Consider the following 17,517-nt stretch of genomic DNA (forward strand, 5'->3'; position numbering starts at 1 on the left):
GAACGGGGGAGGGTCAGAGAGAGGGAGACACAGAATCTGAAACAGGCTCCAGGCTCTGAGCTGTCAGCAAAGAGCCTGACGCGGGGCTTGAACTCATGGACCGTGAGATTCATGACCTGAGCCGAAGTCGGCCGCTTAACCGACTGAGCCACCCAGGCGCCCCGGAGAATTTGTATTTTTAACAAGTTCCCAGGTGGTACTGCTGTGCCGGGACCATACTGTGAGGCCTGCTAGAATAAAGGAATGTTCTCTGAGTTTGGGAGTGGGCTTGAGGGAACGGGCGCATCTGTCCCATCTCTTCCTTTGTTTCCCACTCTAACGTCCTGTTAGAAATGTGAGTGAGCATGCCGACACTTCAGGGGGAACCTTGGGGTCTCTAACTTCTGTGATCAATGGAAACACACGTCACGTCAGGTCACAGAGTTAAGGATGATGTTTCAGCAGCCAGGGGTGTTGTGTCCTGTAGACAGGAAGAGTAGCCAAGAGTAGGAAGAGCAAGTGGGAGAAAGGCAGCACCGACAGGAATTCCTCTCTCAGCCTCAGGCTGGACGCACATGTTGGACATTTCTAGTTGCCATAGATGTTAAATAAAGCTGGGATATTCATGAGATGTGTTCATGAGGTACGCCCTCATTACAACTCATCATTGCACGTCTCATCATTATAACATGTTTCTTTGTTCCTTTTAGTGTCTTTTGCTTTGAATTCTTGGTTTGAAATAAAATAACAAAAATGATACAGATAAGAATCCTGTATAAATGGGTGGACATTCTTGTACTCAAATGGAATTTAATCTTATTTTCCATGTTTCCAATGTTCTTTATTAGAAATTCCAAGAGAAACATAACAAGAACAAGCTGCAGACCACCCTTGGAAGTAAGTGACATAGAAATGACAATTACATACATATCATACTTTATTCCAGTGTAAAATATCTGCTCCTTTGTTACTTCCTTTGCCCAATTACGTCTTCCTTCCTAACACATGGTTAGTGTAATATTTAGTTACAAGGAGGTCAAGAACAGTATAAACTTCCATGCCAGCCTAATAACCTTTGTTCTGTATGTACTATATGGTATTTTAAGGAGGACTATATGGGGGGACCTATTAGGATATTGTCTCAATTATAAGATATGATGTAGTGTAATATGCGCTATTGATTTAATAACAACCTTTGGGGGAAAAGAGAGATATGACATTAGATGTACATAACTTGGCTTTCCTAGCAGTAACCCCTATTTACCTATACAATTACCTATCACATACTTTAGAATCAAGGTGAGGGATAGAATACTCAAGTTTGGAGTCTACAGTCCCTTGATGTCCCTTATTCTAGTGACCTGGTCCTGCTTATTAGCTGGGCTTGAGGCTGGGATCTTATCAGCTCCTTTCGCATGACTGAAATTTCAAGGCATGCTGGCATTTTCCTCGCATAGGGCTAGTCTTGGTGCTTATGTTTTTTCCTTGAATTGCTTAAATTTATTGCTTAAATTTAAACAATTTCTCTTGGAAGTAATCAGCAGCCTCTGAAAGTAGTTTAAATTGCACGCAAGAACCAGGGACCATAATCTCCTAAATTGGAAAATCCTTTCATCTATTGTGAGAGATTTTGGAATTTGTTCTGCCTCAAATACTGCATTGCTTTCCATATGACAGGCATTTTTTTTTTTTTTTAGAAAATTTTTTTTAATGTTTATTTATTTTTGAGACAAAGAGAGACAGAGTGTGAACGGGGGAGGGTCAGAGAGAGGGAGACACAGAATCTGAAACAGGCTCCAGGCTCTGAGCTGTCAGCACAGAGCCCAACGCGGGGCGCGAACTCACGGACTGCGAGATCATGACCTGAGCCGAAGTCGGCTGCTTAACCGACTGAGCCACCCAGGCACCCATGACAGGCATTTTTAAGTTTGGGGTCACTTTTCATTTTAATGCTCCAACAATGTGACCAGTGTTTCCAAAATCACCTGAATCAGGGGACAATAAAATATGCAGAGTTATGATAACATGAGATTGGATGTGATGTTACATAGATGCCACTTGTGCAGATGGTAACAGCTGTGACATCACTTACCCTCTGCTTTGGCAGAAGTCCCTTTGGTTGTAGTTGTGAGGCTCTTCTCAATTTCATAAGGTTAAGCATGAAAATATAAAGCATCTTGGGGCGCCTGGGTGGCTCAGTTGGTTGAGCGTCCAACTTTGGCTCAGGTCATGATCTCATAGTTTGTGGGTTTGAGCCCCGCATCGGGCTCTGTGCTGACAGCTCAGAGCCTGGAGCCTGCTCCGGATTCTGTGTCTCCCTCTCTCTCTGCCCCTCCCCCACACTCACTCACTGTCTCTCTCTGTCTCTCTCAAAGATAAATAAACATGAAAAAAAATTAAAAAAGAAGATATAAAGCATCTTATAACTGATAAAAATTCCATCTCTGTACTTGGAAGCCATGAAGATAAAACCAAATCATAGATGTATAAAATCCTTCATGATATTCATTCTCCTTTACTTGAGAAGGTGTTTGCTATATCTCTGAAACTGTTAAGACTGAAATGTTTTCCGAGGTCATGTATGGTACACATCAAATGTAAAACCATATATGCCTGTCACAATTTAGAATTGACGAGAAAGGCATTGAAGCACCCTTTGGTTTTCATTCAGTACGTGACAGAGAAGAGCTCAGCTTGACTTGGAGGTTTCATTTGCCTGAAGTTATCACCCATAAAGAATAGACTCCCCAGCATCATTCCAATCCACTGACATGCCATGTGTGTGTATGACTGTTTATACATACAATATGCATTCTAATAGTGCTAATAACACCTTGGATCTATTTAAAGCTGGCTCTAAGGAGTACAAGCAGTGGTTTATGGGAAAGCTGTCTCAGTATTTCCCCATTCCATTTTCTTGTTTGTGTAATCCCAGCTGCCCAGTCTCCAAGTGGATATGCTAAAGCAGGTCTGCCACATGGGTGTCAGGAGGGTGTGAAATGGAAGGGACATTTGAAGCAGGTGTCAGGATGTGGCAAGAAGACTGGTTTCAAGGCTGGACATGTGATGTATTAGAAGCAGCCATTCGAGTGTTTCGCTTCTTGGCTTTTTACATGACTGCTGGTAATTACTGCCCTCTGTGAAAACCACGTGAAGCGCTCATTTTGATTTCTAGATTCTTCATTCCGAGACATCCCGCAACCTGGTCTCTCCTTGCACCCTTCTTCCTCCATGCCTATTGGATTGCCCACTGGGAGAAAAGAAACTTCAGTGCAGGTCCATCCATTGTCCAGAAGTGTTCCAGGCACTACCTTGGAAAGGTAAGGCTTAATGTGATTTCTCATCTTAATATGTCAGAGCCACCATTGGAGCTGACTCTTCTCTCTCTCTCCTCCAGCTTCAGAAGGTCAGGGCTATCCTTGGAGTCTGAGAGTGACGGGAACAACTGGAGAAGCAGGTCTCATTCCGATGAGCTTTTACAGTCTATGGGCTCTTCTCCTTCCACGGAGTCCTTTTTAATGGAAGGTGAGGAGAAGACACGTTTGTTTCTGTGGTGAATTGCCAAGTGGAATATTTTCTGAAGGATGTAAAATTGAAACACTCTTTTTTCTTAAAAAAGAATTCTTTTTCATGGTGTCTTTTTGGTATAGGTTCTTTTGATAAAAGAAGGAAAATTTAACCCTAGTGGATACTCCCACGTAGTGACTGAGTATAAATGATGTATTGAATAGACATGTCATAAAGATAAGAGAATGAAATACATTCTGTGCTTATTGTTGTTTAAAAAGCTCTAGAACTACTGATGAATTGGAATCAGGATCATACATTAAAAATATATACTTAGTTATGGGGTGCCTGGGTGGCTCAGTCGGTTAGGTGTCCAACTTGGGCTTAGGTCATGATGTCACAGTTTGTGAATTCGAGCCCGCCGTCAGGCTCTGTGTTCACAGCCTGGAGCCTCCTTCTGATTCTGTCTCTCTCTCTCTGCCCCTCCCCTGCTCATGCTCTGTCTGTGTCTCTCTCTCAAAAATCAATAAAAATTTATACACACACACACACTCAATTAAGAGGGTACTCACCTAGATTTCTGAGATACTTACCACTATCTGTTACCCTCTACTTCTAGAGGAATAAAAGCATGTTTTAAAGCATATTTTGTAAGATAGGATTTATTCTGGTGAACTGCATGTTGTATCCAAGCTATATCAACCAGTGAAGGAGGACCCAAGGAAAGGAGAGCAGTGACAAGAGAAAGGAGTGGACACTGCCCAGGGAATCTTTTGCTTTTATTTTGAACTTGGATCTTTAAATCCATTGTTGTCTCATCTCGACTGAGCTGGACTCTGTCTCAGGAGTGCTGTTTGGGCATGTAGGATTTAGTTTTCCTGGAAGGCGTGTGTGTGTGTGTGTGTGTGTGTGTGTGTGTGTGTGTGTGTGTGATGTCAAGCTCTGCAAAAAAACCCAAAAAAACAAAAACTGTGCTCATAGGACTTGAGCCCATGTACCCTTCTTTCAAGTTTATATTAAGGACAGCAAGCCACATCAAGAGCAAAGACAACATTGAGATATGAGTAAACAGTACGGAGTTCCCTGGGGCAAAAGAAATTGTGTGTTCAAGATTCTGTAATCATTTTATGGCTCAAAAGGTTACCAAAAATAAAACTACAGTACAGCAAGCCCAAACAAAGAAAAGAATCTTTAAATGTCTTTTTTTCCCCCCTGCACACATAAACCATCACTGTTTTAATGATTCTTTGCTTTCATGAGAGCTGCCTTGACTTGGACCCTTTCACCAGTTTGGTTTTCAGGGGTTTCTTCTCCACATCAACAGTATTTTGGCTTAGTTGTTACTGTGTTGACAGTAGGTTTATTTCCTGTGTGTTTTGTGTGTGACTCCACTTCTGGCTTCTCTGTTCTACCTACATCCTAGATGTCGTGGATTCTTCTCTGTGGAGTGACCTCAGCAGTGATGCCCAGGAGCTGGAGGCAGAATCTTGGAGCCTGGTGGTGGATCCCTCGTTTTGCAGTAAGCAGGGGAAGGATGTCATCAAAAGACAGGATGTCATTTTTGGTAAGCATTTAAAATATGCTCTTGGGGCTGATGCATTGTGGTATAGGGGAAAGACCATGAAATTTGCAGTCCTCCGGACCTGGGTTCAAATCCTTGTTCTATTTCTTTTTATCTACTTGATCTCAGACAAATGATTTAACTTGCCTGGATCTTAGTTTCTCTGACTTTATTTTAAAAAATAATTTTTTTTAAACATTTATTTATTTTTGAGACAGCATGAACAGGGGAAGGTCAGCAAAAGAGGGAGACACAGAATCTGAAACAGGCTCCAGGCTCTGAGCGGTCAGCACAGAGCCTGACGTGGGGCTCGAACCCACGGACCGCAAGATCATGACCTGAGCCGAAGTTGGATGCTTAACCGACTGAGCCGCCCAGGCGCCCCAGTGTCTCTGTCTTTAAGATGGGGATAACAATGGGGTGCCTGGATGGCTCAGTTGGTTAGGCGTCTGACTTTGGATCAGGTCATGATCTCACAGTTTGTGAGTTCTAGCCCCGTGTCGGGCTCTGTGCTGACAGCTCAGAGACTGGAGCCTGCTTCAGGTTCTGTGTCTCCTTCTCTCTCCACCCTGCCCATGCTCAAGCTCTGTCTCTCTCTCTCTCTGTCTCTCCCCAGAATAAATAAACATAAAAAAAAATAGCTTTTTAAATGGGGATAATGATATTCAGGTCTAACTGTTGTGAGGCTTAACTGAGGCATCGTATGTACCTGGTACAAAGCAAATTTTATGTCTCAGACCTTTTAAAGTTTACTTAAACGTGGCCTATACGACTTTACTTCTAAGAACCACGGGAAATTTTCACATACTTTCATGTAGGGCAGATGGGTTTCTTTCACTTAGTGTATTGTTTTTGAGGTTCATCCTTACTGTTTATCAATACTTCATTCCTTTTTATGGCTGTATGTTATTTCGTTGTAAATATACTACATTTTGTTTCATTATCAGTTGAAGGTCATTTTAGCAGTTGAGGGTCCTTTTGGGCCATTTGCACTTTTTGGATCATGTAGTAACTTTATGTTTAACCTTAAGACGAACTGCCAGACTGTTTTCCAAAGCAGCTGCACCGTTTGGCATGCCTGCCGGTGAGGTACTGAGGATTTTGCTTTCACCACATCCTTACTAACTCTTCGTTATCGCCCACCCTTTTTATCACAGTTTGCCTAGTGTGTGTCATGTGGTGTCCCATTTTGGTTTTGATGTGCATGTTCCTGCTGGCTAATCAGGTCAAACATCTTTCCATGTGCTTATTGGTCATCTGTCTATATCTTTGGAGAAATATCTTTTCAAATCTTTCGCACATATTGAAGTGGGCTTTTTGTTTTTTGTTTGTCTTTTTACTCTTGAGTTGTAATAGATCTTTTTCATCTCTGGACGCAAGTCCCTTTTGAGATATTTTTCTTGCATTGCCTTTTTTTTTTTTTTTTTTTCCAGTCCGTTTACTGGAAATCCCAATACTGCTGTTTCCTTAGAAGCTTAATAGTGTCATTGGCAGGCACACTTTATTAAAAATTGCTGTGTGAAAATCAAGGTCATTGTTTCCATGTTCCTTGTGGTATTTACATCATCGTTGCCATAGCCGTGCAACCTGATCATACACATTTTTCCTGAACATCTCCACTTGGTAGAAGTTCTCTCTTTCCGTAGACATTGCCTTTTAATTCTGTTCATCTGTGCTAAGATCTGAAATTCCTCCCCCCTAGTTTCTGTCTATGGGTTCCTCCAACATAAAAAGTCTGATCTGTCTCCCTAGGCCTGCCCTTGGGAGTATTAGCACCAGTATTAGCCCCTCTTGTATGCCAGGCATTAAGTCTAGAAACCAGGGAAATAGCCGTGAACAAAATGTACAGATTTTCTTCTCGTGTGAACTTGTTGGGGGGAGACACTACAGTGTAGGACAGAAAATCTGTAAAATACTCAATAGAGTGTGTGTGGTAAGTGCTGAGAAGAAAACAGAGTAGTGGGCCATATCGAACATGGGGACATGGGCATTAAATGTTGGGGTCTACAGGGAGATTTGAGAGACCAGTAATACTTCAAGAGAGCTGGGGGACTTGGGGAAGGAGTTAGACCTGGGGAGAAAACATACCAGGTGGTTGGAACAGCAACCATGGAGGCTTTGAAATAGCATGTGACATTCTCTCATTCTCTGGGCTGTCTTTTCATTTTCTCCATGGTTTCTCTTCCTTGATCATCACGCTTTTTATTTTCTCCCGGAGAAAGTGGAATTTTGGCAACAGATCCAACGACTGTTACATGCATTAAGGAGCCTTATTATTTCAATTCAGTTTAATTTAACGAAGTGCTGCTACTCAACGCAAAAACCAAAAAGCCAAAAAAGAAAGAAAGAAAAAAACCAGGCAAACTAAGTTATATTTTCATAGAGCATTTAGGGGAATGGAAGACCTGGTTCCTAGCTAAAGGTGCCTAGCTCATTACATTATGCTAGCTAATTATGTCTCAGTTTTAGATTGAACGGGATTCTTGTGTATGGGACTTCACTTATGTGTATCATCTTCACATATCTGGAAAAAAGAAAATGGTTTAGTATTTCGAGCTTGCATTAATTGTTGAGTCAATGCTGACTTTTATGGTGGAGGAATATCACTGTTCCAAAACGTCACCTCTTTTTTTGTTTTTTGTTTTTGTTTAATTTGTATAACGCTTAGTGTTTAGCCACTGATGTCAGTGGGTGGAGCACTTGCTCATTAAAGCTTGTGTCTTCACATGTGTTTCAGAGCTGATGCAAACAGAGATGCATCACATCCAGACCCTGCTCATCATGTCCGAGATCTTCAGGAAAGGGATGAAGGAGGAGCTCCAGCTTGATCACAGCACCGTGGATAAAATCTTTCCTTGCTTAGATGAGTTACTTGAAATCCACAGGCATTTCTTTTCTAGTATGAAGGAGCGAAGGCAGGAGTCCTGTGCTGGTGATGACAGAAACTTCATCATCAATCGCATTGGAGACATTCTGGTACAACAGGTGAGAGAGGTTTTTAAAGGCCCTAACGTCAGACACCTGGAGGTTTGCAGACTTTCCACAGTGTGAAAGCCTATGAAGAACTGGAATTGATTTTTTTTTTTTTAAACCATTATTGGCAGATGGGATTTCTTGGTTTTCTTCTGTTGGATATGCCTTTGTGTGCCTGATAGCCAAGAGCTTTGACAGCCAGGGACTGACTTGTGTGTGTCTCCAAACCTGGTGGGATCATCCTTGTCACTGTCTCCACCGGGAGTCACAGCCATAAATAAGTCTATTAGGAAAATTCTGCTTAGACTTTTTGATCTATGATAAAACGTCCCCCCCCCCCCCCCCCCGAGCCTGTGATGGTCATGGCAGTATCTGCAAGACAGATGCTGGCTCATCTTAGGAAGAGTGAGGAAGATCTGTTACCGTTAAAGCCTTGGTGTTCATGCCTGGGGGACAAGACAGCAAATCTCACTAAAAGGAGACAGTTTAGGTGCTCGGGATGGTTGAAGCATCATGAGAATGGTTTGTGTGACTCTACTAATAGATAAGAAAACCAAAACTGATAATTCCTTTTGGCCTTCTGGTCTCTTTGAAAGGGCTTTTCTATGAAAAAACCTGCTAATAGAGAAGTTAAGTAGCTTACCCTCCGTGATCACAATCGGGCAAGCACTTTGAGGGTACCTCCATGTATATTACCTCCTTTACCTGCACACCTCTGAAAGGTAAATCTTATCTTCCCCATTGTACAAATACAAAAACTGACGCATGGGGAAAGTAATAACTTAGTCAAGTTCACACATCTCCTAAGTAGCATAACTGGGATTTAAATCACAATCTGCTCTTTTAACAATGAATTAGGGATATGATTTCTTGAGGCCTCCATAGTGACATCTGCAGAAGCTTTTTATCCTCACTAGGTTTTAGGTCCCAGTAAAGCAGGGATTCTTATCAGTTTGATGACTACTGTATTTCAGCACCTAGAACAGTGCTTGGTACCATGAATATTATTGAATGAATGGATCCCTTAGGAACAAAATGCCAGAAATTCACTTGAGTGCCACGTTTTGCGGTCCCTTGTAGAGCTTGGGGAAAGGCATGGAGATGCATCCTTTCTGACCTTCATTTGACTTTCTCTAGATAAATTCCACAATGTCATCTTCTCCAAAAGACTGATTTTGAAACCATTTCACCCTGTAGCCCACAATAACAGAGTTCAGCTGTTGGTTCATTTACTAAAAATGGGGGAGTTAAGGTCATTGACGTAAATATACTTAAATACAGATACTTTTGAGGCACAAAACAAAAACCCCACTTAATTGTGCAGTAACTGCTTCTCCATGTCTAAGGATGTAAAAAGCCACATCAGTAACCAGTTTTTATTTTATTTTATTTTATTTTATTTTATTTTATTTTATTTTATTTTATTTTATTTTATTTTTTTAATTTATGGTGGTTTATTTTTGAGAGAGACAGAAACACCGCGATTGGGGAAGGGGCAGAGAGAGAGAGAGGGAGAGAGAGAATCCCAAGCAGGCTCTATACTGTTAGCACAGAGCCACATGTGGGGCTGGAACTCAGGAAACTGTGACATCATGAACTGAGCCGAAACCAAGTCAGACACTTAACCAACTGAGCCACCCATGCGCCCCCTACAAGTTTTGAATCAAAGAGTAATCTGCTTTGCAGATCATCTATAAAGTCATAGACCTGCCTCATAATTCATCTGAAACATACAATGCCAAGAGACTGTAAAGTCCTTTGCAAGACAATTTGAGTAAAAATGTAAAAATGTGTCTGTGAACTTCAATTTGAGTGCGTTCAAAACTGAAGCACAAGATTTTTTTTTTTTTTGTCATTTGAAATTATTCACATCTCTTTTCTTGATAGCAATGCTGTATTTTTAAATTCTCATTTAGAACACTTTTGTTCTTATGTTTGTGGTTGCCATGTTTTATATCTCTACCCATTCTGTTCTTATTTAATCGTGTGTATACGCAGGACTGACATTGGGAACGAGGTTTGGGAAGTTGGCTGTCACGTAGGATGAGCCTGGTGTGCTGCTTTTGGATGAAGTGCACTCTTCTCCTTCAGGGAGAGATTCTTGGTTATTCAGAGAAAAGGGTTTAAGCCTCCTTTGGCATTTCTGTTGTTGGCATGCATAGTGGGGGTGGCAAGGGGTCTCCTCCCAGTACCGTAAAAAGTTGTTTCCCGAGGGAGCACATTAGCTACATCCTCAGACAAGGGATGCGGGTGTGGTGCTCTGTGGGAACCAAGGAAGCATTAGCTGTTTAAGGGATGTAGGAGAGAAGACTTCAAAAGAATCCCTCACTTTTTAGCCATGGAGAACCTTATTCAGGAGGCTAGACTGGAATGTGATGCTAACTGAGTCAGTGGAAATGTTGGTGTTGGTTCGAAATGATGAGTATGAGGAACGTGGTTGATATCAAGCCGTAGTTTGTCAACCTCAGGTACATAAGAATCTCCTGAAGCCTGTTAAAAATGAAGACTTCTGTGTTCCAACACCCTAGTGGTTTTGTTTTGATAGGTTTGGGGTTGGACCTGGGATTTGGCATTTAAAATTTTTTAATTTTGGGGGTGCCTACGTGGCTCGGTCAGTTGGTTAAGCATCCGGCTTCAGCTCAGGTCATGATCTCACGGTCTGTGAGTTCGAGCCCCGCGTCAGGCTCTGTGCTGACAGCTCAGAGCCTGGAGCCTGCTTCGGATTCTGTGTCTCCCTCTCTCTGCCCCTCCCCAGCTTGCACTCTGTCTGTCTCTCTCTCTCTCCTTCAATAATGAATAAACATGCAAACAATTTAAAAAAAAAAAAACCAAAATATTTAATTTTTTAAATTATTTTTCCCCGATGCTAACATCTTGCAAAATTATAGTATCGTAATCAGGATACTGACAATGATTCAATCAAGCCACAGACCATTTCCATCATCACAAGTACTTGCTTGTCTGGCTACTTTATAGCCACACCTACTTCCCTCCTGCACCCACCTCCTTAATTGCTGGCAACAACTAATCTCTATTTCTGTAATTTTGTCATTTCAGTAATGTTAGATAAATTACATGTGTGTTACATATAAATTACCTATGTACTATGTAATCTCCCTTGGATTGGCTTCTTTCAGCCACTTAAAAAAGAATCATCTAGGTGGTTGGGTAGTTCAGTAGTTCATTCCTTTTTATTGTTGGGTAGTAGTCTGTGGTATGGAAATACCACGTGTGTTTAATCACTCACTTGTAGAAGGACATCTGGCTATTTCTAGTCCTTGGCTATTAGAAGTAAAGCTGGTTTAAAAAAATTTTTTTTTAATGTTTATTTATTTTGAGAGAGAGAAAGAGCAACTGTGAGCAGGGGAGGGTAACAGAGAGAGGTGAGAGAGAATCCCAAGCAGGCCCCGAGCTCTCAGGGCAGAGCCCGATGCAGGGCTCAAACTCGTGAACTGTGAGATCTTGACCTGAGCCGAAATCAAGAGTTGGACGCTTACCTGTCTGAGCCACCCAGGTGCCCCAGAAGTAAAGTTGTTTTAAACATTCATGTACAGATTTGTGTGCAAACTTAAGTTTTTCAGTTCTCTGGGATAAATGTCTGGGGTCCCAATTCATGACTTGCAGGGTGGTTGCATGCTTAATTTTGTAAGAAACTGCCAACTGTTTTCCAGAGTGATTGTATTATTGTACATCCCTGTAAACAATGTACAATAATCCAGTTTTTCTGCATTCTCACTAGTACTTGGTGGTGTTACTATTTTTTTTAATTTTACCTATCCTGAAAGATATGTAATGATAAGTCATCGTGGTTTAAGTTATAATTCCCCCATAGCTGATGATGTTAAACATCTTTCATGTCCTTATCTGCCCTGTGTATATCCTCTTTGATGAAAGGTTGGCTCCTGTCTTTTGCCCATTTTCTGATGGGATTGTTTGTTTTCTTACTATAAAATATTGCAGTTTCTTAATGTAGTCTAGGTGCTAGTCATCTGTCAGGTATGTGATTTGCAGACATTAAGTCTGTAACTTATTTTCTCATTTTCTGAGTTTGATGAAGTCCATTATTTCGGTTTTTCCTTGTAAGGGTCATGCTTTTGGTGTCAAATCTAAGAACTTTTTGTCTAGACTGAGATCTCAAAAGATTTTCTCCCATTTTTTTTTCTAAAAGTTTTACAGTTTTATGTTTTACATTTAAGTCTGTAGTCCATTTTGAGTTAATTTTTGTTTAGAATATGAGACACAGGTCAAGATTCACTTCTTGTTTTTAGTCTCTGGATGTCCATTTCCCCCAATGCTTTTCCCCCTTTGTTAGAAGAGCCATCCTTCCTTCATTGAATTGCCTTTGCTCCCCTGTCAAAATTCCTTTGGGCATTTTGGGTTCCTATTCTGTTCCACTGATCTATGTGTCCATTATTTCACATAGTCTTAATTATTGTAGCTATATAATCAATCTTGAAATTGGGTGGACTGAGTCCTTCTACTTAATTCTTTTTCAAAATTGTTTTTAGCTATTCTATTTTTTTCTATAAATTCTAGAATAATCTTGTCTGTATTTAAAAACTTGCTGGGATTCTAACGAGGATTGCATTAAACTTGTATATCAATTTGGGAAAAATGATGTCTTTACTATCTTGAGGCTCCCAGTCTATGAATATGGTATCTCTCTCCCTCCATTGATTTACATCTTCTTTGATTTTTTTTTTTTTACTAGCACTGTATAGTTTTCAACATATGAGGCCTGTATGTATCTTGTTAGATTTGTACTTAAGTTTTATTTATTTATTTATTTATTTATTTATTTATTTATTTAGAGCAATTGTAGTTAATTTAAAGATCTCTTGAGATACTGGCCTCAAGCATAGATAAAACTATAAGGAAAGATGAAGACATCAGAGATGGTGATGTAAATTTGAAGTGCTTTTCTGGGGTTAGGGAGTGAGGTGTTTCCTGGTTTCTGTTGCTATAATCCTGAATGTGTCAAAGTCTGAAACACTGGCATTCAGGTAATTCAGTTTGTTCCCTTATGATTCTAATATGGTTACCATGTAGATTTTTCTCCAGAGATGTTTCCACAAATTAAGCTTATTGAAATATCCAGCCCACATCTCTACTTTGGTCCATCAATTAATAAATTGGCATTCTGATTATTCATCTTTCCCTTTTACCTGCCTCTGGACCCATTTGTGATGTGCTGACAAAAATCAAATTCCCAACTGAGGACTGAATCCATGGACATGATCAGTTCGCCTATGTCAATGTCAACCTGTGAGAGGTCAAACCTTCTTGAGGCAAATATTGCCACATAGCTTTTATTTTATTTTTTTAAAATTTTAAAATATTTGTTTATTTTTGAAGAGAGAGAGAGAGCAAGCATGAGCAGGGGAGGGGCAGAGAGAGAGGGAGACACAGAATCCGGAGCAGGCTCCAGGCTCTGAGCTGTCAGCACAGAGCCCAACACGGGGCTCGAACCCACGAGCCGTGAGATCATGACCTGAGCTGAAGTTGGACCTTAACCGACTGAGCGACCCAGGTGCCCCACATAGCGTTTCTTCAGCCTAGAAAAGTAAAAAACAAAAAACAAAACAAAACCAAAAAAACCCCAACAACAATAGGTTCAAATGATAAAGTTGCACAAACAGCTCAAAAAGAATAAAAATAACAAATGTTTAAAACAATAAAACCATGGTAGGTTGGTGTCTTCCCCTTACCTCTTGACAACTTTGTTTTAGTTTAATGTAAAAAGTGGGGAAAAGAAGGGACTGTGTTCAGAAATTTCATATTCTTTATTTGCCAAGAATATATTGAAATACTTGAAAATTGCATGTTCTTTTTAGTGTTTATAACTAATTAAATTTGTAAACCATCACTGAAATGTTACTCTTCTCAGTTTTCAGAAGAAAATGCAAATAAAATGAAGAAAGTATATGGAGAATTCTGTAGCCATCACAAAGAAGCCGTTAGCCTCTTTAAAGAACTCCAACAAAATAAAAAGTTTCAGAATTTTATTAAGGCAAGTATTTTAAAGCTATTACAAAGTGGAAAACCAGCATGGGAAGTAGTTGATGCTTGCTTGTTATATGACCTTAACAAGTTTCACATCTAGATGCTGTTTTTCAGGGGAAAGAGAAGAAAGTGATAGGTTTGTGGCAAAGGTGGAAGGTCTGTTTTTCTGTCTTTGTGAAATATTTCTCCCAAAACATTTCCTTTTGTATTTTATATTTGTAATGTGTCCTCCAAGCTTCTGACCACCTTTGTGATATCCTGGGAAGCTATTTCCTGTCCTGACAAGTTATAAATCAGAAGAACCTTAGTAAAAATATAGAATCCACCCCACTCCTACTGGATTAATTTGAAGTAAATCCAGAACATCATATAATTTCACGTGTATGTAATATGTATCTCTAAACAATGCATCTTTTAAAAATTACAATGGTACTATCACAGCTAATAGGTTAACAATTATTCTTTAATATCTTCAGACAGCTGGTCAGATTCCCTAAGAATCTCATGAAATTGGATTGCTTAAGTGAGAATCTGATTAAAGTTGACATATTGTGTATCGGAATTGTAGCTTTTAAATCTGTTTTAATTTGAATGTTCCCCATCCCCTTATTTATTAATTTTTTGGTGTCCAATTTGTTGAAGAAATTTGTCCTTTAGAGTTCCATGGATTCTGCATTTTTTCTACCATTTTAGGAATGCTACCAGATTCTCCCCCTTTCCCCCCTCCCCTGCCCCACTGCACATTTGTTTTGAGAATTTGAAAACCTAACAGTGTAACATTTTTAGGAAAAAAGTTGCCCTGATTAGAGGGAACTGTAAGTGCCATGATGAATAATAACCAATGTAGAGGATGATTGTTTAGAAAAACAAATATTTAACTGTAAACTCACACTCAAAATGTGACTTTGACTTGTGAATATTTTCCAGAACTTTTACTCTTCATAAATCTTAATACTTACTGGCATGTGCTTAATTTTGGAATTAACTACAAATACATCACAGTAACTTGAAACTCCTTAAACTTGAAGAACTAGGTTATTGAAATTAATGACAAAGTATATGATTTAATGGCAATTAATCAAGTTTTAATGAATAATCATACATATTACACTGTATCTGAATAAAATGATACAGTTGCAGATTCTTGGTTTTATTACACTCAGACCTAAAAAGAAAATAGTTTGTGTATATAAAAACGTATACATATATATTTTTAAGCTTCGAAATAGTAACCTTTTGGCACGACGCCGAGGAATCCCAGAATGCATTCTGCTAGTCACTCAGCGTATCACAAAATACCCTGTCCTGGTGGAAAGGATTTTGCAGTACACAAAGGGTGAGTAATAAGTTCCAGGGTAAACATTTGCCTCTTGCATTAATTTTAAACATAGCTGAGGTATTGCCAAAGGATATAAATGCTTGTGGCCTGTGATTCATGAAACCTGTTTGTTAGGGAAAAACTTGTAGAGCCTTGAGTTTTGGGTCCATTTTGAGAAGTTATCTTTTATAATGTAGCCTGGGCAATCTTCTGAATTTCTCCAAGCAGCCCGAGCTACACAGCATTCTTCATACTTCAACTCTGCCTATCCCTTCTTCAATTTCCCTACATCCACATCTTCATAATACCTTTCCTTCCTCCTCTTCCTCTTCGCTTACCAGTAAGTCTGATGAGCCATATGCCATTGATCCTATCACCAAATGTCAAGCCTTCCAAGCAGTGAATTATTAGAATGAGAACAATTCATGAGGGAGCTTTTTTTTCTTTTCTTCCCCACCCTGTCAAATCATCACGTCCCAGGGGGTAACATCTGGGCATCCTTTAAGAGGCTAATAATGTATATGGCTGGGCCATAAGCTCCTTAAGGCATCTGGAAGGATTGTGTCTATCTGGTTCTTTTCTCCTCTCCTTCTAGCACCTTCTTCAATGCTAGTGTTGTGACTGGTACAGAATAGGTTATCAATAAATACAAACATACCAGAGCAATGGATGAGTACATAAAAATTCCTGTTCTTCAAGCTAGCTTATTGATCTTGAGTAAATTATTCTTTGGATGGTAGCATTGTAGGTTAACTAACACTGGGGTTTGGAATTATGTAAACTTGCATTGCCATTGAATATACTTGGTTTAGCAGGTCATTAGTTGGGCATGTTTGTTAAATGAGCCTCGTTTTTCTCCACTACCAAGTGAGACTTATAATCCTTAGGGAATTGTTGTGATGGTTAAATGAGATGGTTGCATAAAATGCCCAGTGCAGAGCCTGGTGTAAACAGAGTGGAAGCTGTTTTTATTACCTTAGTTATGATTGATGGACTTGTTGTTGATGAAAACCGTAATGAGATCTTAAGTACCCTGTCTAAAAATGTGAACGTCTAACATCCTTTTGGGGCAGGGGGAGGGAAGCAGTCTAGGCGAGTAGAAAAGCATGAGTTAGTGTTCCCTTTTTTTTGGTCATGTTAAGGACTAAGTTCACGCTGGAATGGGGGCAGCTATTCCTTGATCCCATTTTTACCACTCCGTGTAATTTAACGTAAAGGGAAGTACAAGAACAGTGTGAAGAGAAAAGCCTCATAAATGTTGTTCTCGGCAAAAATAATGAAAACACACCTGAGGCTTTCCATTGGTATGATGTTCGTATAAAGTGTAAAGTTTTAATAGGTTTGTCAGACACTAAAATCTGTCAGATTGTGTTAGGTCAGCTATCACCACTCCAAGAATCACCCTGTGCCAAGTTCTTGGTAGAGTGATTAACAGTCATTACCTACTGTGTGTCAGAAATGATGAGTGTGACTTATGGCTCTTCAGGTATAGCCGTCATAGTGACTGAATGGACACTGCTTCCTTAGGTCAGACCCCCCAGTGGTCCATCCTCTCTCTGGCTTCTGGGAACGTTGGTTCATGTGGCTCTATTATGGCTGTGCTTCTCACACTTCATTAGGCAGAGTCCTTTCCTGCATATCTTGTTTGCGCGCACATTCTGCTTCAGTTAGGTCTGAGGTGAAGCCCAAGGAATCATTCTGACAAGACTCCAAGAGAGGCCCATGCTGCTTCACTTCATGTAGCCCGCCATTACAGGACAGGAATTTGTCCCTCCTCGTCAAATGACTGAGCCTTTTCTTGGCCTTACATGTTACCTTATAACTCAACCTTGCTTTTCTTTACTCACCTTTCATATTTATAAAATAGGTTCTTTAGAGAGAAGCATATTTTGAGGGGGAGGGGCTGCTTAGTGGTTGGTAAGTGTAGGAAAGAAGATACTTTCAGACAGTGAGGAAGAAAGTATCTTCCTTGTTGAGGAGCCCTGTCAGGATCTGTTGGTTGGTTTTCTGAAAAAAAACCCCTTGGTGTATCTAGGACATTTAGAACCTGGAAACGTTTAGACTGTTTGAGGACTTGTTCTCCTCTCACGTGACTGCTATTTCTGTGTGTTTATTTCTGTTCTTTCTAGGCTTTCATGCTCTCAGCCAGTTTTCCTTCTCTCCTTCCAGCACCTTC

At 40.1% G+C, this 17,517-nt stretch overlaps 1 protein-coding gene across 1 annotated transcript in view; it reads left to right on the top strand.

Annotated features, from left to right (window-relative positions):
- The window catches only part of ARHGEF28 (Rho guanine nucleotide exchange factor 28), a 119,614-nt gene that overhangs the window by 46,285 nt on the left and 55,812 nt on the right, over window positions 1-17,517 (top strand). The window contains exons 10-16 of the mRNA XM_049649633.1: window positions 828-876; window positions 3,155-3,299; window positions 3,377-3,504; window positions 4,910-5,050; window positions 7,785-8,032; window positions 13,908-14,030; window positions 15,242-15,359. Coding sequence (XP_049505590.1) covers window positions 828-876; window positions 3,155-3,299; window positions 3,377-3,504; window positions 4,910-5,050; window positions 7,785-8,032; window positions 13,908-14,030; window positions 15,242-15,359 — 952 coding nt within the window. The remainder of the gene's footprint in view (window positions 1-827; window positions 877-3,154; window positions 3,300-3,376; window positions 3,505-4,909; window positions 5,051-7,784; window positions 8,033-13,907; window positions 14,031-15,241; window positions 15,360-17,517) is intronic.

This window comes from Panthera uncia (genome assembly GCF_023721935.1).
Source record: "Panthera uncia isolate 11264 chromosome A1 unlocalized genomic scaffold, Puncia_PCG_1.0 HiC_scaffold_17, whole genome shotgun sequence".
NCBI lineage: Eukaryota > Metazoa > Chordata > Mammalia > Carnivora > Felidae > Panthera > Panthera uncia.